Here is a 24,689-nt window from a genome sequence, read left to right on the forward strand (position 1 = left end):
ATGCGCAGGGGCCCTGGAATCAATCCCCTGTGAATATCGAGGGGCCACTCTATATGCTTCCATACAGTACAAATGTGTCACTGTAAAGACAGACATCTGATGTAAAGAGAAACAAAATGTATAGAAATTGCAAGTAAATAGTAGGTCAAACCTAAACAATGGTGGCCATTCTGTTGAGGGAAAAAGAAGGTGTGAAATGTTTTAAGAATGGAAACTAAATTTAGATATTTTCAGGTGCTAAATGCAAATGACCTTTTGATACTAGAAAACAAACATTGTTCTTTTACATGGTCTTATGGTTTTTCTACAGTTTTTACCAGTGGAATGTTTTGGCAGCTGAAGAGGTGCCAAGGACAACCCACTTCTCCCATCTCTGTTTGACACAGCAACAAAACAAAACACACATTTACACAAGAGTTCTTCACCATACTTAATGAGAAAACTTGATTGTCCTTAATCTTCTTCTCTGTTCAAATTATCTTCCCATTCAAAGCAATGACCACTCTGAAATTTCATCTCTTTCCTCTGACAATACATTTACCTAATCAATTGCTTCCCTCTGAGAATAAAATTTGGATACCATTTTATTCTCTAGGAAAATCGAAGTTATTTCATATGTAACACCTTCCACTTCCTGATTCCGCGATAATTGCAACTTCACCAACTAGTGTATACTTCATTACTTTAGAGGAATATTAATTATAGTTGTTATAATAATACAGATAATAATAACGATAATAATTATAGCAACCAATACTTCAATAATGCTTATATGGAAACACGCTTTGTTCTAAGTTATTTACTTTAACTCCCACAAGAACCCTATGAGGTATGTACTGTTATCTCCATTTCACAGATGAGGATACTGAGACTCTGAAAGATTAAATGCCTTGCCCGTGGTCACTCAGTCACAACTGGTAGAACAAAGTTTCATACCCACAGTTTTTCTCCAGAATCCATTCTTCCACAGCTAAGATACTCTCCTGCCTGATGCTATTCTCTGAATCACTCCCCCACCTACCTCCCAAGAAATTAAGCTTTGTCCATTACCTCAACTTTCCTGGATGTCTCCACATTGGTCCCAGTGTCTCAGCTAACAAATAGGCTGAAGTTTCTGGCCTCCTACAAAATGGGAGAGCATTTTCCATTGACCCTCTATCTCTTTCACCCCAAACTTAATAACTCCTCTTATTTTTTTAAGCTTTTAAAAAATAGATATGATTTATTGCCTTCATCTATAGAAAATGTGGATTTAATTTTCTTATACATGTCCTCCCCTGTGATCCACACACTCCCCCAACTACTCATCCTCCCATGCTTCATCAAATTTTGGGTTAAATCAGTTTTCAATGTGTTATACACAGCTGAATCATGAGGCTGAACAATTTTCCTGGTGTTAGTAAATTTCCTTAATTTAGCTTGCTTAGATTTCTATTTATCCATTACTAATTAGTCCCCAAACTTTCTGACAGTACTATAAATCTCCTTATAAAACATTCAAATACATAAGATTATCAGCTAAATTAATGTTCTGGACACATCCTTGTTAGGCCCCTGTGAACTTGATCCTGTCTGGATGGTCTACCCTTTGCCTTCTGTATAGCTATCAGCCTGGACATCTCTGTCACCGTCATCCTGGGCATGCAACTCTCCTCTCTCCTGTGTCAGATTCAATGTTTCCTTGAACCAACGATTCCTCTTTCTTGGTTTATCTCTATATTTTGGTGGCATATTCTCCAGTGACTCTTGAGAAAGGTGCCCAGAAAGTCAAGTTTTTGAGCTCTTGCATTACCTTTTTAGCTAAGTATATACTATATTTCTATCTTATCCGTACACTTAGATAAATTCCATGGTATAGAGTTATAAATTGTGAATAATTTTTTCTTCAGAATTTTCTAGACCTTGCTCATTTTTTTCTAGCTTTCCAGGTTAACCTGGGGAAGTTGCATGCAATTAATATTTTACTTAAAATTTGCATTCTTTTGCAAGTGATCTGTCTCTTTCTCTCAAACTTTTGAGATCTTATCTTTATTCTCAGGATTCAATCAAAGATGAACCTTGGTGTGGATCTTCCTTTATTAATTGTACTAGGCATTTATGTGAGTCTGTTCAGTCTGAAAATGTATGGTCTTCAGTTTTAGGGAATTTTCTATTATTATTTCTTTGCTAATTTCTTCCTCTCCAGTATCTCTGGTCTCTTCTCTTGTTATTCTTATGTAAATATTGGACTCTCCAACTGAGCCTCTAAGGTCTTTTTTTTTTTTTCATTTTAAGTTTTCCTTTACATTTTTTTTTCCTGCTAACATATTTTATTTCTACTTTATACTTAATTGTAACAGAGCACCCTTATTTTTGGAACTCTACTTTTGTTCCATGGGTGCAGTATTTCTCTGTGGTAGTATTTATATTTTAAAAAAACCTGTGTTCTACTCCCTACATTATGTTGCTCGTGATTTCCTCTGCTTGGCTTGTTGGCTTTTTGTTCTTTGTCTTTCATGGTAGAGTGTGTCCTCGGAGGTCTGGTGGTTCATGGCCATCCATCCATATCTAATAATGAGACATTTGAAAGATGATTGTGTGTTCAGGTGGCTTGTGGCAGTGGTGTGCCTCCCTAGAGGGTTATCATCAGGCTAGTTTCTGGCCATTGCACTGGAAGATCCTGAAGATCACTACCTAAAAGTATTTCTCTTCGGCCTTTAGTTTCTCAGAAACCTTTTAGTCTCATGCCTAAAGACAGAAGCTCACTGCAAGGATTAGGAGAATAAAAAGAAAGTGGTGGGCAATGGTGGGTGCTCAGCATGCACTCTCAGCTGACTCTAGTTCCTCAATTCTAGAGTCCTTCTGGCTCCTCTAGCTTATCTGTGTGTTTGTTTTTTAACAAGAGTGGGATTGGGTATTTTCCTGGCAGTTTTGGGGCAACTGGATGTAGAGTTTCAATTTTCTTCACATAGCGTGACCTCTTTGAAAAATTTCTTGTCATCTCTCCAATTTTAGTTCAATCACTGTCTTCCTAGACTTACTCCAATCAAATTGGCCAGTGCTCCAACTATTGATCTAAGTGTTGGATTTTCTATATAGGTCATTAAAGCAACTGTCTAATTGTATTAAAATCATCTGGGCTTCTGTCATCCTTGAGGGCAGATGCTTTATCTTTTCAACTAAGAATCCGTGGCTCCTAGCACAGTGCCTATATTTGATACTCAACTAATATTTTCTTTAATGAATAGTTGTCTGAAGATTTGCATGTGGTTCTGTTTTACTCCACTTATCAATGATTAGTCTTGCATATTTTTTTTGACATCTCTTGGTCTCTCAACACACTACCCACTCACAGGGCTCTTTTGAGGATCAAATTAAACAAAGTAGGCAAGAAAGCACCTAGTTAACTCTAAATTGTTATATAATTGTAAACAGTTTTTATTTCTACAAGACACAAGCATAGGTATACAGCATTCTATGAGTAACTTATTAAAACTTACAGTGCATTAAGTATTGTGTTATGATTAGTTAATATTAATATATGATAAGGAGAACCCTGCTATTTATTGAACAACCTTCCTGTAGTCTATTTGATCAGCCCCTGTCTATCTCTGATCTTACACTCAGTACCCTTTACCTCATTCATTGCTTGAACTGCACTGGCTTCTAGATGTTTCTGGAAGACCTTCATTGAGTCTCACTTCAGAGGTTTTCCATTTTCTATTCAAACTGTACGGAACCCTCTGTTCCCAAGTCTTTAGGACTCACACTCTCACTTAACTGAAGTATTTGCTTAAATGTCATTTCTTAGGAAAAGCCTCCTCAGATTACTTCTGTTCTCCTTTCCCTAACTTATTTATTTTGTTTAATAATTTCTTATCTCCTCATTAGAATGTAAGGTCAATAACGGAAACACGGAGCTTCCCTGGTGGCGCAGTGGTTGAGAGTCCACCTGCCAATGCAGGGGACGCGGGTTCGTGCCCCGGTCCGGGAAGATCCCACATGCCGCGGAGCGGCTGGGCCCGTGAGCCATGGCCGCTGAGCCTGTGCGTCCGGAGCCTGTGCTCCACAACGGGAGAGGCCACAGCAGTGAGAGGCCCGCCTACCGCAAAAAAAAAACAAAACAAAAAAAAAACGCAAACACTTTTTTTGTTTTGTTCAGTGCTGTATTTTTAGCACCTGGATCAATGACTAATATCTAGTGTATATCCAATAAACATTTATCGAAGATAATGAGATATGTCATGCACCATTCTAAATGACATACATGATCTCAATTGACAATAATTCTCACAAATGCGTGACACAGGATTGATAAAATATAGCATGATTGCAGTATAAACTTCAGTTTTTTCACACAACAGTAGCATTCACTTATTAGCATTGATTTTATGCTTTACTTTTTAGGCATGGTTTTAATTATATTGCTATGCAAAATGGTATTTTAAATATAACCAAAACGATGTCGTATGTGTAAATTTTTCTCTTTTTCCTGTCAGTAAAATGTCTCTTTTTCAGACCACAGATAAGTATAGGAGTCAATGTGCATTTTGGAACTACTTACCTGACACCATGAATGGCAGCTGGTCTTCGGAGGGCTGTGAGGTGACATACTCAAATGAGACCCACACCTCATGCAGCTGTAACCACCTGACACATTTTGCAATTTTGATGTCTTCTGGTTCTTCTATTGTAAGCCAATTTTCCAATTCATATTTATAAATCTGTTTTTTCTTCTTCTTTATGTCATTCAAGAGAATATTTAATTTTTATATGTTTTCTTTGGGTATAAATAGCATATTTAATTTACTGATACAATCTCAACATTACCTTTTTTTTAGTCTTTCTTTTCTTACCTGCCTTCTATGACATATCTAGTTTGGATCTTTGGTTATTCTTAGTGTAAGACTTACCTAATCTATAATATCTAGTAGATTGTGTATTAAATATCTATCCATTGACTCTTAGTTTTTAATGCGGCTTTTAAGGACCATTTATACATTTTAAAGTATCACGGACTTCAAGGGCTTTTGCCTTTGTATTGAAAGTTTATTTTTACTGATGACAAATTCATTAAAAATATTTGATACCTGGTCAATAAGTATTAGCACATTCATAACAAATACCATGTTTTAATAATGTAGAACCCCACAAGATTTTTAAACATGAAAAATCTTTCTAAGGTAAATAGCTTCATAGTATGTATTTTACATCAGTAATATCTTGCTTTTACATTATATAGTTTTTTATTTTATATCCTTGTATTGGAATCTTTAGATTACAGGCTCATTTCCATACAATACTTAAAATCCATCAAATACATATCATGACTAAATAAATCTGCCTAACCCTAATGTCAGTAACAAAGATGATTTTTTTTCTGAATGTTAAATAAAGATGCCTCTTAAAACCATCTGGTTAGAGTGAAACCATCCTTTCCAATTTCAAAGTCTTGCAACTATACTGTTTTGTTATTCTACATATTCAGCATTTCTGATACCTTTGTTTAATGTGTTTAAATAAATTACTGCATAGAAATTACTTGTTCTTACCACTGATAAAGCTGCTTTAATTAACCATTTTCACATTACAATAATGAATTGCCTTTCTAATATCAAGAAACTGATGGTGATAACATTGTTAAACCATGTACTAATATATACTATGCTTAGGGAAAAAAATCACTAATTACAGAGCTTTTAAAGTGCTACAAGTTTATATCAGATTTTCTGAATGTTGAACATTTTCAAAAGTACAAAATGTTCTCATCTAAATGCACATTTGTATTTTTACATTTTAGGAACAGTTTAATGTTTCACCAAAAAGGGAAGTTCATTATATGTTGTAGTTCCTTTGACGAGCTACTGAGTTATTCTTTTAACAGTTGTATTATTATTTTCCCTTAGGGTATTAAAGATTATAATATTCTTACAAGGATCACTCAACTAGGAATAATTATTTCACTGATTTGCCTTGCCATATGCATTTTTACCTTCTGGTTCTTCAGTGAAATTCAAAGCACCAGGACAACAATTCACAAAAATCTCTGCTGTAGCCTATTCCTTGCTGAACTTGTTTTTCTTGTTGGGATCAATACAAATACTAATAAGGTATGTAGATCTCCCTTACTCTCTATTTTTATTTTCTAAATTTTTACTTTCCTAAATATATATGTCATAGAAACATGAATTGGAATTAAGGGCTTAATGGGGCAAATACACGATATACTTTGTTCTTAAGGTGTTTCTAAGTTTGAGAATGCTAATATATCTGAACAACTTGCTTAGTAATTCCATTAACCACAGTGACCCTCATTATGATGAACTGCAAAAACTTGTCAACAAACTGAAGAAATAACCTTATTTTGTTTTTTGTTTTGTTTTGGTTTGTTTTTCCATGGGCGTTAAACAAAAAGAGGGGAGAGAGAGAGAGTTGGAAAAAATGTTTATCTCAAGACAGGGATGGAACACAAAAGTGGCTAAGGTTCATAGGTTGAAATATGATGAATTAGCTCAACCTAGTAAATGCACATTTCTAACCATTTTCCACCATTATTGATTTAGAGCCTTATCAAATAGTTCCCATCTTGAGCTAGTCTGGGTCATCCTCGAAGCAGACACTAAAGTGGGATAAAACAATCAATAAATTTATTAAGCGAAATGGCTGTGAGAGAAAATGGGAAGAGAGAGACTTGGAGAGCCATCAGACCAAGATGCAGGCCTGAGCCTGAGTGAAGGAAAGAAAGGTGAAAGGAAGAGTGAGTAGAAGCGCTTTACACAGCAGTGCAGTTCTAAGGAAAGCCCAGTTTGCCTGTCAAGGAGTCCTTTGAGAAGACCCTCAGCCAAAGTCACCTGGCAGGTCTCTCAAGAACAGGAATGTCTTGCTGTGCTCAGTCAATGGCTTTCAGCAGCCATCAGGGAACGTGAGCACATCAGTGGCTTTCCTGTATAGCAGCTGCAGCCGGCCCTGCAGCTGGAGACCAGAGAAGTGCATCAACATGGCCACAAAACATTAAATTGCCTCCATATTTCCATTCTTACTAGTCATCTTTCAAGTACTGAGACTAACCATCAGTTATCAAGGTTTTCTTCTGAAGTAGATGCCACAAAGCACCTATTTTAAATAGCCTACAGAAGACTGTAAACTCCGTATGTTTTTGTTTGTTTGTTTGTTTTGCAGTGGTATTTATAACACGTGTCAATTCTGTGTACCTCCCACTATCCTCCAAAGCCCAATTCCTCCTTCAGCTTCACCCCACCATCATCCTCACCACAAAACTATTAGTTACAGTGTTTATTTTCAATTCTATTTCACCAGTATTTATTTTCAATTCTATTTCACCTATCAAATTCTTCCCATTTTAAAGCTGTATTTCAAATCTCACTTCCTCACTGCAGTGTTTCCCAAATTTTAATCACCATCCCCAACCTTATATAGTACTCTCGAATATATTTTAGTAGGTAATCTCATTATGTTTCAATTATACTCTATTTTATTAAGTGCAGTAAGTATGTAAATGTTGTGTTATCCCACCAGTAATAGATTGTGTTAGTTCTGTTACTACAGAAGTGTATAACTATTACATTTTGTTATTTCCTATAAGCCTAACTCTAGTTCTAAGTGTGAAGTCAATACTAATAAATAATATTTAACTGAAATCCATCTCAAATTTACCTGATAATCTTGTAACTTCAAGTGATCATATAATGGATATTTTTGTAAAATATATCATCATTTGTCTGTTTTGTAACTTCAGTGCCTTCTCTTAATTATTTATAATGTTTTGTTTAACATAGTATTAGCAGTAATTTTCATTCTTTGAGCATGATTAAGATAAAGGAAAGTAAAGGCAGCTCCAAAACAGAAATCAACTCAAATCATAACAGTTACTGTGAGATAATCATGTGACTAATCCACAATTTATCACATAATATAAGTGTATAAAAAGTATAAATCTCTGGACGAGAACAGCAACTTAGTTCTGTTACAGGACTGGTGAATGTTTCACATTGATGAAGCACAGTTCTTTTAAATCAGTTGGAAATGGTACAATTTAAAAAACTGACACTTGACAAGGATATTTTAATGTGACCAAGCATTATATAAAATGGCATAATTTATGGAGAAAGTCAAGATTTTATGTTACAATAATGTTAAAGTAAACATTGCTTATGGTTTCTTTCTTTGCTTTCTAGCTCTTCTGTTCCATCATTGCCGGGCTGCTGCATTACTTCTTTTTAGCTGCCTTTGCATGGATGTGCATTGAAGGCATCCACCTCTATCTCATTGTTGTAGGAGTCATCTACAACAAGGGATTTTTGCACAAGAATTTTTATATCTTTGGCTATCTCAGCCCAGCTGTGGTAGTTGGATTTTCAGCATCATTAGGATATAGGTATTATGGCACCACCAAAGTGTAAGTTAAGATGATCTCATAAATATTTGGAATGCAATTCTGAATAAGCTTTATATATCATTGAAAATTTTGCTTTGTTGAAGTACGTACAAGCATATATGTAGATTTTATCTCTTATTTACTTTTCAGATGTTGGCTTAGCACAGAAAACAACTTTATTTGGAGTTTTATAGGACCAGCATGTCTAATCATCCTTGTAAGTATATATAAAATTGCGGCTAGAATTCAAAAAAAGTTACAGTTTAAGGGTGCTTAAAATTCTCAACAATCAAGCATTACTTTGAGGGGAAAAATAATTTTGAGCACTTTACAATAAATCATTTATTAATGCTGGACATATATTGCATCACTATTGAGAAAAAAATATACATTTTAAACTCAAAGCTATTATAATTAATTTGCCCCTCTTGGGAGGCTGTATTTTTGCGTTACATGTAGAAAAAGCATTTTTCACTTATCAGTAGCATCTCAGCATACTTCAATACTGAGAGTGTGCCAACCAGCTGATAATCTGGCATTTCAGATGTTTACGTTATTTAATCTTTTATCAATGATCAGTGATCTTTGAAGATTAGACTGTCATCTTTATAGTTTCATCATCCTTATGTACCCTGTCATCACGAAAGTGATATTAAACTAAATTGCGACATCAGAGACAAGAACCCACTATTTCCCATGAGCAGGCAGGTCATATATTGATAGCCCTATTTCAGCGGGGAAGAGGGCCTTTTAATTCTTATTGGAAGTGGTTTCAAACCTACAAATTTGGCAGGTGTTATATGTTCCATTCTAAATAAAGACATTTTTATGTGTCTCCAGAGCATTTCTAAGTGCCGTAAGTTTTCAAAGCCTCTCTGAATATAATAGTCTGTCAATGAATCTGGGAGGTCTGACAAGGCTCTACAATAGAATGAATTGTCAATGGAGGAGTTGTGACAATATTTTGGACAACTTTGTCCCATATGTTTTGACCATCAGCTAGCTATCTTTTTTGAATTTTTTTCCTCTCCCCATGTTTTTTTTTTGTTTGTTTGTTTTTTTGTTTTTCTTTGTGGCTCGCGGGCCTCTCACTGTTGTGGCCTCTCCCGTTGCGGAGCACAGGCTCCGGACGCGCAGGCTCAACGGCCATGGCTCACAGGCCCAGCCGCTCCGCGGCATGTGGGATCCTTCCGGACTGGGGCACGAACCCGTGTCCCCTGCATCGGCAGGCGGACTCTCAACCACTGCGCTACCAGGGAAGCCCCTCCCCATGTGTTTTTATGGGTGTGAGGAAGCTGCTAAATGGAGAAAGACTTGAAATGCAAAGCAGAGAATTTTCTTCAAGGTTTACTTTTTAATGGTGTGGGTGAAATAAAGTGCATTCAGTAACTGTACTTCCTAATCATCACAGAAAATTGTTTATAATTCTCACAGTGAATCTAGTAATGTAAAAACAAAACATTGGCAAATTTCAGCTAAAAGAGTTTCAGAGTTAGTTAATTTAGAATTCCAAAATTTTCAACCCACATGAGAATAGAGGCTGAATATGTCCCATCCATATATTTTCATGCGTTGCCCTGATATGGGTATTTTGTGTGAAAGCACTGTCTAAATTTTCTAATTTTACTGATTCCTTCTCTACAGAGTGGACCATCTCTCATATTGTTTTGTATAAGTGAAAGTTCTTTGGATCAGTGATTCTTAGAGTTTAGAGGAAGGTAGTGGGCTAGAAAGTTCCTGAAAACAGGAAAAATAGGAGCATATTTCTCTAAAGTAAGAAATAGAAAGTGTTCCCTGAAATTATTTTTTTTTTACTTTTGCTTCTATAAGGGAAAAGATAACTTTGGATTATCTTATAGTAAGATGGACAGACTTTAGATGGGCTTATCTAAAAATGAGTCCTGTAAACTTTCCTAGAAGCCTAAATGAACAATGTCACACTGTCCTAGTCTGAAATTAATGAACCAATATATCTTCCATATGGTTTCTGTATGATAATCATTCATTTAACTAGAGGGTCAGGCTACTTAAGAAATGGATAAGGCCTTTCGGTTGAGTCTAAAACTGAATACTGTTTATCTTTTTTATATCTTTGAAAACAGCAGAAATTCTTTAAGTAATTATTGAATGAAAGTGAATTCCTTTACTCTAGTGATCTCTGGATTTCTGTGCTAATGCTGGCCTATTATTACTATTATTATTATTATTCAGCTGCATGATACAACATTAAGTAAAAGTTTTCCTGTTGTCCCAGAATAGTATTGCATTCAAAGATAAAGTAAAAGAAATAGTGAGCACCCAGACATTTGCAAAAGAGCCACCAATAGTTTGGACCTGACACTTCCCATGGGTCTTTCAAAGAAACAGTAGGACCAGCTGTAGCCCAGTAAGGGGACTAAAGAGTGGGGCTGAGAGGGTCGTGTCTCGGAGTTAGGAGTCCTTGGCCTTTGAGGGAGTGCACTGTTCTCTATGAAAAGCTTTTCCTTACCCTGCCAGTCAAAAAAAAAAAAAAAAAAGTACTCCCCCATCTCCATGAAGACAAGTTCAAATTGTGAAGGAGTACTCCAAAAGGTCTGTAAAGAATGGAATCAGAAATAGTAAGAGTAAAACTCTCATCTTGATCCCGGATTGATGTGACTGTGGAATTTTCATGTCTCCTTGATATACAAGAGCAATATATGAACAATTTTTATGACAGCTTGACATATGTCCCCTGACTTTGGGTCAAGTGTGAACATAGAGCCTAGACTTGCTTTTAGTTTTCTGCAGGCTGCATGCTTATTGGACTATCCCCTTGACAGCAGGGAGGAAAAGGATTATTATAGAGTGTGCCTGGGAATAAAATGACGGGGCGAACGCACAAAGGCTTCAGCTATCCTATAAGCACAAAAAAGTTAGAGAGGGGAAGAAAAGTTGTAGTGCTGCCCAGAAGATTGTCAGCTCAAGTGAAGTTATACACAGCAAGAAAATAGGCTGAGCACAGGTGATGTTGAATGGTGGCATGGCTGGCCCTCTCTGAAAAATGGAAGGGGCCAAGATGGAAATGAAATACTATAAACACTAAAAAAAATCGCATATACCATCTAAGTGTAAGCCATCACATAAGCCAAGATTACCGGCAGTAATAAGAACCACCCTAAACCAAAGTGATGTCGTGAAGCTCTCTCCATCCGAAAGAGCTGATCAGACCCTTCCAGCCCCCAGCAGCAGAGGAGCTGAGCTTTACCAATGAAGGAACATATCCTAGAATCAACCATGCCACCCCAACAGTCATCTATACAGATTTACTGAATTGAAAATTGTCATCCTATGTTTGGGGATATTCTGGTAGGACAGGATGCCAGTCCATATCATTAAGGTCACCATGTTAATTGGGTGGTCTGGGCATGATGGGAGAACAAAGGAAATATAAGAATTACCCCCTGCCCACTATAGTATCAATGAGGAGAAAGCAAGATGAAAGAAATGACAAAGAATATCATATAATAAAATATAAGTGATACCAGTGAGAGGTGGAAGAGGAAGTCATCATGGAGATGAGGAACTCGTTTGTGGATGGGGAGAGAAGCAGAGTATACTTTCCATACAGTGGATTCTTAGTGTGAACTTAAGTGTCTCCCAAGCAGCCCTGTAAGCGTGCCAGATTCCTTTTTAAGGAAAACAAAGGGCACAGACAAAATGTGAATAAGGCAGTACCAGAAATCACAAAATTATCATAATCTGTCTTTTATTAAGAATATTCAAGAATCACCTTTTCATAGACTCATCACTCCCTAGTCTACATGTCATTAACTATTTACCAAATTTTTACCTCCATAAACTTATCCATTTCTTCTCTACTTTCACAGTCAGGCCTTTTTTATCCCTTTGAGTCATTGTTATTCCTTACTAAGATTATAGTATTAATAACAACGATAATAAGGGATTTTTTTAAATTCACAGTTTGTTGAGCAGCTACTAATTTCAAAAACAGACAGCTAATACTTCAATACTCAGTCTCCTTAAATCACCTACATTGTCATCATCCCATTTTATAGTTAATGAAAAATAGAATTTGATTCAAAATGTTAGGTGATTGGCCCAAGACACTGAAATCTACAAATAAATAATGAGGCTAGAACTTTAAACTAGTTCTGTCTTAATCTAAAGCTCACCTTTTCATTTTAACTTGCCATTTTTTCAGTTGCCTTCTAATCTGTGTTTCTGCTGCCATTCTGTACCATTTCATTTTAATCTATCCAGAATAAACTGCTCCAAACTCAGCTCACATAATGAGAGCAATTAATAAGAAAAATAAGAACATTAATATTAAGCTCTTGTATATTCCTGGTACTAAGCTAAACATTCTCCATATATTAGCACATTTAGTTTAATCCTTCAACAACTCAAAAATGTGTGTGTGTGTGTGTGTGTGTGTGTGTGGTTTATTTTATTTTGAAGTTGGAGAAATTGGGGCATAGAGTGGTTACACAGTTTGCCGAACAATTAGTAAGTACCTGAGCTGGAACTCACGTTCATGAAGTTGAGTCTATGACCTACCTTCTTCATCCCGTCGCCGATAGTTCCCCATTGCCTATAGTCCAAATACCATAGGCTGGTGTATAAGTTTCTCAGTACTTTAGCTGAACCCTGCCTATTTTCAGCCTTTTCTTACACTGCATATCTCCACAAAACAACTCACCTAAGAACTTTATCCTCTTTAGAATATTTGCCATTCCTTGGATATTTTCTTCGTTCTTTGCACTCAATAATCCTACAACCTTGTGTAAATCTCTGTTGCCTGAAATCTTATCATTAATTACTGCACAACTTCATGAAAACCTTTCCAGATTTGTAGCTAATCTCTTTCTTCAACCTGCTCCCATAGAATTTTGAGTCAAACCCGAAATAGTCCTTTTAATGCTTTGTTTTGTTTCACATGATAATTTTCTGTCTGCATTACACTACTCATCTCCCACATCCAAATACCCAACATAGAGCTGTGAGTCTCTTGATTCACTGACCATAACTTGTTCAATAATCAATGCCACTTATTACATGACCTTAGGGGCCACAGCCCAATGAGTTGCAAACGAATTTTCTACAGAGCCACATTCACAATGCATTCTCTATGTATGAGTGGACTCTACACTGTAAAACTACCATCCCTCTTACTGATCACCCCAGAACACAGATGGTAGCAAATCCTTAATAATTATCTGTGTATTTTAATTGATCCATTAATAAAGACCATGGTAATAAATAAGGCAAGAAGAAACACCCTGTGATCTTTCTTAAGCTTTATGACTGTTCTGTGTTCTGGATTCCTAACATGTAAGATGAAGATAATGATGCCAGCCCAACACAACAAAGATACAGTAAATACAAAACAATTTTTTTAGAAAAAGCATCTATTCTTTAAAAATTAAAAAAGGAAAATACACAATAATTTGGAGGACAATCTTCGGCTTTCTTAGCTTTACCTTTTGTATTAAAAATTAAGTTAAAACACTAATTTTAAAACCATAATTTGCACAGCAAAATTTTGTATGCAAGGTACTGTGTGTTCAGCCAGTATAGTGTGTGTGTGTGTGTGTGTGTGTGTGTGTGTGTGTGTGTCTGTATACATATATATAAGCATAAGTCCTAATTTTTTAAATATTGGTGAAGATATGACAGCATTTGTTTAATTATAGCAAGATATTATTATGATAACCTTGCTTGTACATGGAATTTGTTAAAAGTCTCTAGTACACTCTGCTGGAAAACGTTAACTGAAATGAAACAAAGTGTGAAATGTCTTAAAGAGAAGCAATAGAAATTTAATAGAATAAATAGTATTTACTTTCCAGAATAAAGATAAAAAAGTAAGTGAGCCTTCAAATTTAAATAGATAATTAGTGGTGACTTTGTTATGCCTGGCTTTAAATGAGAGATAAAATTGCTTTCTCAGCTTTCTCTGAATAAATCTGGGAAGACTTGTACTTGGAAAAGACATTTTTATCGAACAACTGGCAATGGGTTTAATTCTTACATGGAATCCTTGTATTTCTTCTGTAGAGTAAGAACCAATTCCCAGTAAATGATATTTGCTTGTTTTTATGAATGGAGCCCTGGGGCATGTCTGGTTTGGAGTTATAATGATGATGCCTTTAAGATAATATGTAAATGAATAAGCACTGAATTAGTTCGCACTGGTGGCTTTTTCTACCCCTAGGTATATTGTTTCAAAGGAAGATTCAAGCTTTCAATTTACTCTGTTAAGTGTTAACTACTTAGGTATTTGAGCAGCAACATTTTTGGCATTGATCAAATAAAAGTACTCCTCAGGTGTTTACTCATTAATATTAAGGATCTCTTAGAATTCTGAAGTGTGAACCACTGACCCCACTGATTCTATCTACGAATCACTACATTTAGAATGTTAAGATTATAACTATACATGAAAAGACCTAGCCATGCTTTTGAAAGATTGAGCTGTACAAGAAAGAGATTTCTAAATCTTTGTAAAGCAAGCTGCAAACTGAAGATAATTTACATAATTTATTTCTTTTCTTCAGTATTTTTAATCTTTCATGCTGAATTCTTTCAACTAAAACTGTGCAAATGATTAGATTCAAGTACACAAATATAAAGAAGAGTTTGTGAAAATAATTTAACTTTTAAGTAGAAATTGAAGTTTCTCATAGATATGTTCAGTATTGAAGAATTTAATTTGCTGGATTGAGGCAAATACTAATTAAGCTGTGTCCAAATAAGGCATTTTCTTTAAAAAATGAGAGCTTTCATTTCAATTTAAATCACAGCTCTTATAATTCAGTGTTTCTATATTGCTCCTTTACCCATGTCTTTTTAGGTTGCCCAGAATTCCACTCAGTTTTTTGTGATGGTCTCCTCTAATTGTTCTAAATTATGTCTACAATCTCTTAATTCCCTTTCACTAGGAAATAACTATTAAAACCTACTCAAAACTGAATTCCTCACATAAGCCTTACAAGACAGACCATGTCTATGTATATTTATTATTATGTGATGTATTCTTATTACTTTTTTTAAAATTTCGCAAATTGCCCAAGCTTGAAAGAAATGCAAATATTACAAGACTATGTAAAGTAAAAAGTGAACATTTCAAAACATACTCATATTCTTCGTGACTGACTACTCTTTTGCTTAATATTTACTTTGTATCTTTCCAGACCTTTGCTATGCATACAGACACACACACAAATACATATATACCACACATAAATATGCATATACATATGTATAAATATAAGCAAGAAATTTGATTATAAATTCAAATAACCCAAATTATTTATAACCTGCAATGTATCATATTCATCCTTCCTTGTTAGAACATACAATTCTACCATTTTTTATCATTGCATATTATGAGTATGATCTAATTTATTTAATCACTTTCTTATTGATTTTCTTCTTACAAATAATACTGCAAGAGAATCGTTTCAATACAGTTACATATACCCATTATATAAATTTGTTATGAAGTGCCTTTTAGAAGTATAATGTACAGCACAGGGAATATAGTCAATAATATTGTAATAACTTTGTATAGTACATAATGTATAAAAATATCAAATCACTCTGTTGTACACCTGAAACTAATGTAATATTGTAAGTCAACTAAACTTCAATTTTTAAAAAAGGTACAAATGCAAGTAGAGGCAGATTTTTAAATTTCCAAATTGCCTCCGAAACACTTACTTCAATTGATACTTCCATTGACAATATATAAGAATGTCTGTTTTCTGACATTTTTGCCAACACTAGATAATTTTATCTACTGTGGTGTCTAAGGGCTAAATAGGAATATATAAACTGAAAGGAAGAATTATGGTAGACCAAGATTCTGCAACAGTGGCATCATTAACACATAGGACCAAATCTTTGTTGTGGCGCCTGTGCTGTATGGAAGTTTAGCCGCATCTCTGACTTCTATCATCACCACCAGCTCCACCATCACCACCTGGGTATGACAACCAAAACTGTCTCCGGACACAACCAAATGTCCCATGGGGGGCAATACTCCTAAATCTCTTGACTGAGAGCTACTAGTGTAGACTTGGTTTTTAAGTATCTTTTATAGGAGTGCATTTGCAGCTTTCTTTAAATGGCACAAATATAAGGAAGAGAATTAAAATCATAGTTTGGGCAATGTCCTTTAGATGACTCCGTTGAAGTTATATTAGAAACACTATTCATTGTAAATTTTAAATTGTGGATAACAATTTTAATTACATGGATAACATTTTAATTACATGTGTTAATTTAATGGCATCATATTTGTTAGATGCATCTTTAGTGACCTCTGTGGTTCAAGGCACTTCAGTATTCTACCCTCTTCTCCATATTATGTATTAATAAGAACTTCAGAGCCTATAACATTTAGCTACTTTTTCATATTATTCTGACCTTCTTGAAACAGGTAGCTGGAACTTAAAAAAAGGAAAAGTGGTGCTAAAAAAGAACTTAACATAAATAATACATTTGTAGTTTCCAATGTATTCCCATTCATGGGAGTTATATTCTTACCGGAAATACCTTCACAGATAATCTTCTTGGAACTTGTTCTAAAAAATTTCATAAAATTTGAATAACTTCATAAAACTTATCAATCCAAAAAAATATAGAAAAAGAAACCCCTTGGGTCTCTGAAGCCCAATAAGAAATAACCAGCTCAATTAGAATTTCACCAGCCAAGGTGAAATTCATCCCTGGTGTTTTCGTATAAATGCAGCTTTACATTGAGGGATGTTAAATAATGAAATGGTGAGAGCGAAACACTAGGGATGTTGGTAGAGCAAGACAGTCAGTTAGAATTATTGTTCACTTTACGTTTGTGTAGTCTTTTAATCTTTACAAAACCCTTTTAGCATCTCAGTTAATCTTCCCAAAAGCTTCAGTAATACATCGAAATTAAGGTAGGAATAGCATGTAATAAGAGATAATGTTTTACTAGATTTTCACTAAATCTAGTAACTATAATCTTATCTATTTATAAATACCTATGGGGGTTCTACTATTTATAGCTTTTTAAAGAAGTGTACCAATTCCTTGAGAACTGGTTAAGCTAAAGCTAATTATGTACTTTCTTATGTAGCTAACAGATGAAATCTTCAAGCTACTACTCAGCAGGAATACATAAAAATCCTTAACCTTAGCCAAGAGCACACTACATATTCTGATCATTCTTCTACTTCTGCTCATCCTCTTAGTGTAACATAGCATCCTTACCCAAGTTGGTCTGCAACGAGTGAGCCCTTATTTGAATCAGTCTTTGTTAGCATTTGCTGAGCTCTTGTTCTACACATCTGAAAATATTTAATCTTCCCTGTAAGTATGTATCATGTCCCTCTGTCCCCTTCAGTACTCTCTGCAAAATATAAACTACTCATTCTGAGAGAACGGGCTATCTGCATGGGTCTGTCTTGATTTCTGTTTCTCATATAAAAATGTTGTGTCTAGTTTCAGGGCTTCCCAAGAAAGGAACATTTAACAATTCCTTCTGATGAAAAAAACATGCCTCCTGATGGTTTCTGTTCAAAAAGAGAGCCCAAGTTGTTCAGTGTTAGTGCACAACCTTTATTCATTAGAGATTCACTCACACTCATTTGGGTAAGAGCCACCATTTTGACTGTATTTCAAATAAGTGGGAATTTATTTTAAGGCTTATAGAGATTAAGATGTTTACTCAGGGTCACCCACCTACTGAATGGTAGAGGCAAGCTCATGCTTTCCAAGTTTACATTCTGTGCTGTTTCCCTGTCATATATTCTTTCATCTGGACTTGCCCAAGAGACCGAAGGGAGTAGATCTTTGTTAGGTCCATGAAAAACTTGTTTCCATCTCCCAGATTCCACAAATGGTTTCAAGGTGGGTCGTCAGAGATGCAGCAACTACATTCCTCCTAAAAATTATTCATAAACTTTCAATTCTTCGTTTTACTTAGTGAAGATGTCAAAATAAATTATTTTTCACTGAAAATGATGGAGATCTCATCTACTATAGATGTCTCTTTCCCCATTTTGTATTGCTTTATCTAAATACTTGCCAAGCATATCTAACAACTAATCAAAAAATCCTACCTGAAATCCTGACTATACCAGACTATAGATCAGTATATGGAACACAGATAGTCTGGATGTATTCCAGACAGCTCTATTCAAAAAGCCATTTTCAAAAGTAATTTTTCTTCTACAGAGTAACACTTATTTGGAACAGAGCACCACGTGCCTGATAGACATTTTGAATGATAATAATAGTTTCCCAATGATAGACATTTTGAATACTTCTTCCACTACCCCGATACACGAAGGAGGTGGCTGTCCTTAGCCACCTGTGCCTGAGCGTATTTGGGTGAAAGGTGATGCTTACATCATATCTGGATAAGGTCTGGAAAGAGGTGACATATTGCTGGTTATCTTCCATATTTAGGCACATTTGAAAGTTAGAATGGTCACTACACACATGATTCTCACACGGTACCCCAGGAGCCGTGGCAGAAGCTGGAGGTGGAGCTTGCCAAACATATCTGAGCTTATCTTAATAAGATGAAAACAAAAAACTCAAGTAAATTCTAAACTGAGCAGAACACTGGGCAACAGGAGTAACAAATACTGGGCCTCAACAAACAGGGATAAAGTGGACACTGTCCCTTGCAGGCACTGGATGTTCCGGCCCCTGTCTGCTGATCCGCCTCATCTCTCATGACCCTCCCATGGGCTTTTGTGTTTTAATAACATTGGCTGCTTTATAGTTTCTCAGAAGTTCTATGTAGCTGCCCATGTCAGCACCTCCACACTAAAACACTCCTCGTGGCTTTCCTCTGTCTGTCCTTCATCCAGTTAACTCCTTTCAGATATCAATTCAAACAACACTTTCTGAGGAAAGTCATCCCTGACTCACTGGTCTATAATGAATCTTTTTGTTATATGTCTACAAAGAAGCCCTTTTTTTTTTTTTTCTTTTTGAAGACTTTCCTCCATTTATAATTACACGGGAGTTAGTTTGAATGACTGATCAATAACTGATTCGTATCTGTCTCCCTCAGGAGACTGTAAGCTCTATAAGAGTAAAACCTTATGGATTTTCTCTCACTATATTATCCTTGAAGTTTGCCGAGTAGTAATCGCTCAAGTAATATTGTTGGATGAATAAATAAATGATGCACCAAGTACAGTAGTTAGTCAAAAATGTTAATTCTTTTCTCCAAAGGAAATTTAAAGAAAGAAATCATCATCGTGGAAATGGGGTTATTTTGGGAAGACTTCTCAGAAGAGATAACATGTGAAGCAGTCATTATAGCATATCACTTTTTTAATTGAAATATAGTTGATTTTCAATGTCGTGTTTCAGGTGTACAGAACAGTGATTCAGTTATACATATATTATATATATGTATATTTGTATATACTCAGATTCTTTTCCTTTATAGGTTGTTACAAAACATTGAATATAGTTCCCTGTGCTATATAGTAGGTCCTTGTTGATTATCTATTTTATATATAGTAGTGTGTATATGTTAATCCCAACCTCCTAATTTATCCTCCCCCATAAATTTGTTTTCTGTGTGTGTGTCTCTTGCCGTTTTGTAAATAAGTTCATCTGTATCTTTTATTTTTTTTAGAGTCCACATATAATCGATATTGTATATTTGTCTTTCTCTGTCTGGCTTACTTCGCTTAGTATGATAATCTCTAGGTCCAACCATGTTGCTGCAAATGGCATTATCTCATTCATTTTTTACTTTATTTCTTTTCACCTTAGGAATAATTGCTATATCTATCTATCTACCTAGATCTATCTTCATTGGCATTTTAGGATTAACTGAATAAAATGAGGTCCTAGCCAAATAATGTCAGAGTTTTTAAAAAGTAGTATGATTAGTAAAAAGCACATATTATGGAGTCCTTTCTATGCCCTGGATTTCTAATATGTACATGAGGACAGCAATGCCAACTCTATATACAGAGTTACTGTTAAAAAAACAAAAGAAACAAAATTAAAAAGATAAAAACATCCTTTAAAAGTTAAAAAAGGAAAACTTTTAATAATTTGGGGGACAGTCTTATGTCCCTCTTTTATTTTTATCTTTTGGTGATAACTAGATACATCTTTGAATTTAATTGTTAAAGTTCTATCAGATGCTAAATAACAGCTTAATGATTTATATGTTTGTATAAACTTTTTAACTGTTACTAACCTCTATCCTCATTTTATACAGTAAGCATATACAAGGAACATTTTTCCTTGCTTATATCTTAAATTTCATTATTCAGTTTTCATTGTCACATTAAACCGAACAATTGTTGTAAATACTCTTCACATATAGTTTTTCTCCTTCACCTTTGTTTTCTAGTATCTTTCTATGGCTTATAACCATCTGCAGTTGAAACCAGCCACAAAAATAAGCTCATGAAATTCACTTACACCCACGGAGGCCACTTTACCCTTCGTGTTTATAAATTTCTAGTTCTCTCCACCTTTTAATTCTGTCTGGAGACTAGTAAATTATTCTTTCAAAAATTGAAAATATCCAGCTATTAAAATATTCCCAAAGGAACCATATTAAAAATATGAAGTGTGAATATTTTTTTTAATTCATAAGATGATTATATATTGCTATGGAATTTTAGCCATAATAAAATAGCGCAATTATTTAACTATTACCTCAGGGGGGATGTGGGAAGATATTTTCCTAATGAGGCAGTTTTCTGCCCACTTGTTGATTAAGACTTTTGTGTGCCCAAGTCTGATTAACGAATATACCTCAAAAAGTCCATAGGTCTGTGGTTTCTGTTAGATGCAAAATGTTGCATATATCCCAAGGTATCCATTCATAAAATGAAGGAGATGTAACTTAATTCTTTCCCTTTTCTCAAAATTATTCCTAGAGGGTCATTATACTTTGATAACTATTTCTCTCAGTTTCCATTGGTATATCTATCTACAGATTATAGATTTCTAGTGAGATATCGTTTTGTCAAAATCTGCAAGATGTAACAAAATATAAATTTTTAAATGTTTAGTCAGATTAATGGTTGAATGTTCCTTTACATAAGACATTAAGGATACCTGGGATTGGGGCATACCACTTTTCATCCTCTTATTCATTCAACAAATGTTTATTGAGCATCTTTTATATGTCAGACTTTGTGCTATACCTTGGGAATACATCAGTGAATAAAATATTAAAAAGTCCTTACCCTTATGGATCTTGGATTCTAGACCAGGAGTCTACAATAGCCACAGCCTGTTTTAATAAATAAAGTTTTTTAGGGATACAGTCACATTCATTTGTTTCAGTATTGTCTAAGGCTGTTATTTTTTTTTAACATCTTTATTGGAGTATAATTGCCTTACAATGGTGTGTTAGTTTCTGCTTTATAACAAAGTGAATCAGTTATACATATACATATATCCCCATATCTCTTCCCTCTTGCATCTCCCTCCCTCCCACCCTCCCTATCCCACCCCTCTAGGTGGTCACAGAGCACCGAGCTGATCTCCCTGTGCTACGCGGCTGCTTCCCACTAGCTATCTATTTTACATTTGGTAGTGTATATATATCCATGGCACTCTCTCACTTTGTCCCAGCTTACCCTTCCCCCTCCCCGTATCCTCAAGTCCATTCTCTAGTAGGTCTGCATCTTTATTCCCGTCTTGCCCCAACGTTCTTCATGACTATTTTTTTGTTTGTTTTTTAGATTCCATATATATTTGTTAGCATACGGTATTTGTTTTCCTCTTCCTGACTTCACTCTGTATGACAGACTCTAGGTCCATCCACCTCACTACAAATAACTCAATTTCGTTTCTTTTTATGGCCGAGTAATATTCCATTGTATATATGTGCCATATCTTCTTTATCCATTCATCAGTCGATGGACACTTAGGTTGCTTCCATGTCCTGGCTATTGTAAATAGAGCTGCAATGAACATTGTGATACATGACTCTTTTGGAATTATGGTTTTCTCAGGGTATATGCCCAGTAGTGGGATTGCTGGGTCGTATGGTAGTTCTATTTTTAATTTTTGAAGGACCCTCCATACTGTTCTCCATAGTGGCTGTATCAATTTACATTCCCATCAACAGTGCAAGAGGGTTCTCTTTTCTCCACACCCTCTCCAGCATTTATTGTTTGTAGATTTTTTGATGATGGCCATTCTGACCGGTGTGAGATGATATCTCATTGTAGTTTTTTTGTGTTTTTTTTGTTTATTTGTTTGTTTTTTTGCGGTACGCGGGCCTCACTGTTGTGGCCTCTGCCGTTGTGGAGCACAGGCTCCGCACGCGCAGGCTCAGCGGCCATGGCTCAGGGGCCTAGCTGCTCTGCGGCATGTGGGAGATTCCCAAACCGGGGCACGAACCCGTGTCCCCTCCATCGGCAGGCGGACTCTCAACCACTGCGCCACCAGGGAAGCCCTCATTGTAGTTTTGGTTTGCATTTCTCTAATGATTAATGATGTTGAGCATTTTTTCATGTGTTTGTTGGCAATCTGTATACCTTCTTTGGAGAAATGTCTGTTTAGGTCTTCTGCCCATTTTTGGATAGGGTTGTTTGTTTTTTTGATATTGAGCTGAATGACCTGCTTGTAAATTTTGGAGGTTAATACTTTGTCAGTTGCTTCATTTGCAAATATTTTCTCCCATTCTGAGGGTTGTCTTTTCGTCTTGTTTATGGTTTCCTTTGCTGTGCAAAAGCTTTTAAGTTTTATTAGGTCCCATTTGTTTATTTTTGTTTTTATTTCCGTTCTCTAGGAGGTGGGTCGAAAAGGATCTTGCTGTGATTTATGTCATAGAGTGTTCTGCCTATGTTTTCCTCTAGGAGTTTGATAGTGTCTGGCCTTATATTTAGGCCTTTAATCTATTTTGAGTTTATTTTTGTGTATGGTGTTAGGGAGTCTTCTAATTTCATTCTTTTACATGTAGCTGTCCAGTTTTCCCAGCACCATTTATTGAAGAGGCTGTCTTTTCTTCACTGTATATTCTTGTAAGGCTGTTTTAATGGTAGGAAGAATTGAGTAGTTATGATAGAGACCATATGGCCCTCAAAATCTAAACTATTTACTATCTGGCCCTTTACAGAAAAAGTATGCTAATCCCTGTTCTACACTAGAGTGATGTAAGAAAAGATAACTATCCTCTCCCATAAAATATCCTAGAATATCATATTGGATTTATTAAGAATATATTTCTTATATTAAGGTATCTGGTAATTTTATATATTGATTGCCCTTTAAAATACAGTTAGTTACTCCTTCCTTTTCTATAAAATTCTTAAAGATAGCTAGCTTTTCGACCCTGAAATTTCAATTCTACCCTAGAGATGTTTTAACAAAAATGAGAAATTGTTTACATGAACAATAAAGAATTGACTTATTGTTGAATTATATCTAAGTATTTATTTTCCTGACATTATTTTAGAGGAAAACACTGAAAGTGGAAAAAAAGATCTTAAATTTTCTGTTGAAGACATATTGCCTAAAATAAAGACTGAAAGATAAAAGTTCTGTTTTTTTTAAGGTGCTATTTATAGGTCCAGTGAGACTATGACACAAAATAATGCTTATCCAATTGTTAATAAATATTCACTATATTTATTGTTAGACACTTCAAATATTTGACACAATTTGGAATAACATCTTTCCATATGAATTAATAACTATTAGTGATAATAATTGGTGTTTGTTGGGAATGTATATATTGAACACTATTCTAAGTACTTTACATTAATTATGTAATTTAATACATGCAAAAACCCTGAGAAATAAGTACTAATATTATCCATATTTTACAGACAAGGAACATGCAATACAAGGAATTAAGTAAATAAATGTCAGAGCTGGAATTTGAATCCATTTGTGGATTTTAACTTGACTGACTTACATGGACTTGCAACTTTTCTGGCAAATAACTCAGTCTGGGAGTAGGAAAAAAGTCAGTTGTGTCATTTTCTCCTTCGTGTATACTTTAGCAGTATTCATTTTAATCCAGAGTTGCACTTGGAGACATTAGATCTTACTTTTTTCATTTTATTAGAGTTACTTTATTAAACTACATAATGTGATCTGGAAATCCACCTAGCAGGTACACATACCATACGCTGCAGGAGGCTGAAAGATAACAAAGGGCGCAGCAGGGGAGGGGGGACCCTGCTACCTTTGGTAACAAGCACTTATCCCTCCCAATGGCTTATATCTGATGTGTGACATGTGATGTAGAAAAAGTGAGGGTACCAGTGTCCTTTGTATTTTAAGTAGTAAACCTTAATTTTTCCTTGGAAAAATATCAATAGGAATTCCAATGTGTTTT

At 35.2% G+C, this 24,689-nt stretch overlaps 1 protein-coding gene across 2 annotated transcripts in view; it reads left to right on the forward strand.

Annotated features, from left to right (window-relative positions):
- The window catches only part of ADGRL4 (adhesion G protein-coupled receptor L4), a 114,430-nt gene that overhangs the window by 76,867 nt on the left and 12,874 nt on the right, over positions 1-24,689 (forward strand). For both annotated transcript variants that reach the window (XM_029230085.1, XM_029230086.1), the window contains 4 exons: positions 4,498-4,671; positions 5,886-6,089; positions 8,175-8,395; positions 8,525-8,591. In XM_029230085.1, coding sequence (XP_029085918.1) covers positions 4,498-4,671; positions 5,886-6,089; positions 8,175-8,395; positions 8,525-8,591 — 666 coding nt within the window. The remainder of the gene's footprint in view (positions 1-4,497; positions 4,672-5,885; positions 6,090-8,174; positions 8,396-8,524; positions 8,592-24,689) is intronic.

This window comes from Monodon monoceros, unplaced genomic scaffold (assembly GCF_005190385.1).
Source record: "Monodon monoceros isolate NGI ecotype Baffin Bay Population unplaced genomic scaffold, NGI_Narwhal_1 Super_Scaffold_18, whole genome shotgun sequence".
Classification (NCBI taxonomy): Eukaryota; Metazoa; Chordata; class Mammalia; order Artiodactyla; family Monodontidae; genus Monodon; species Monodon monoceros.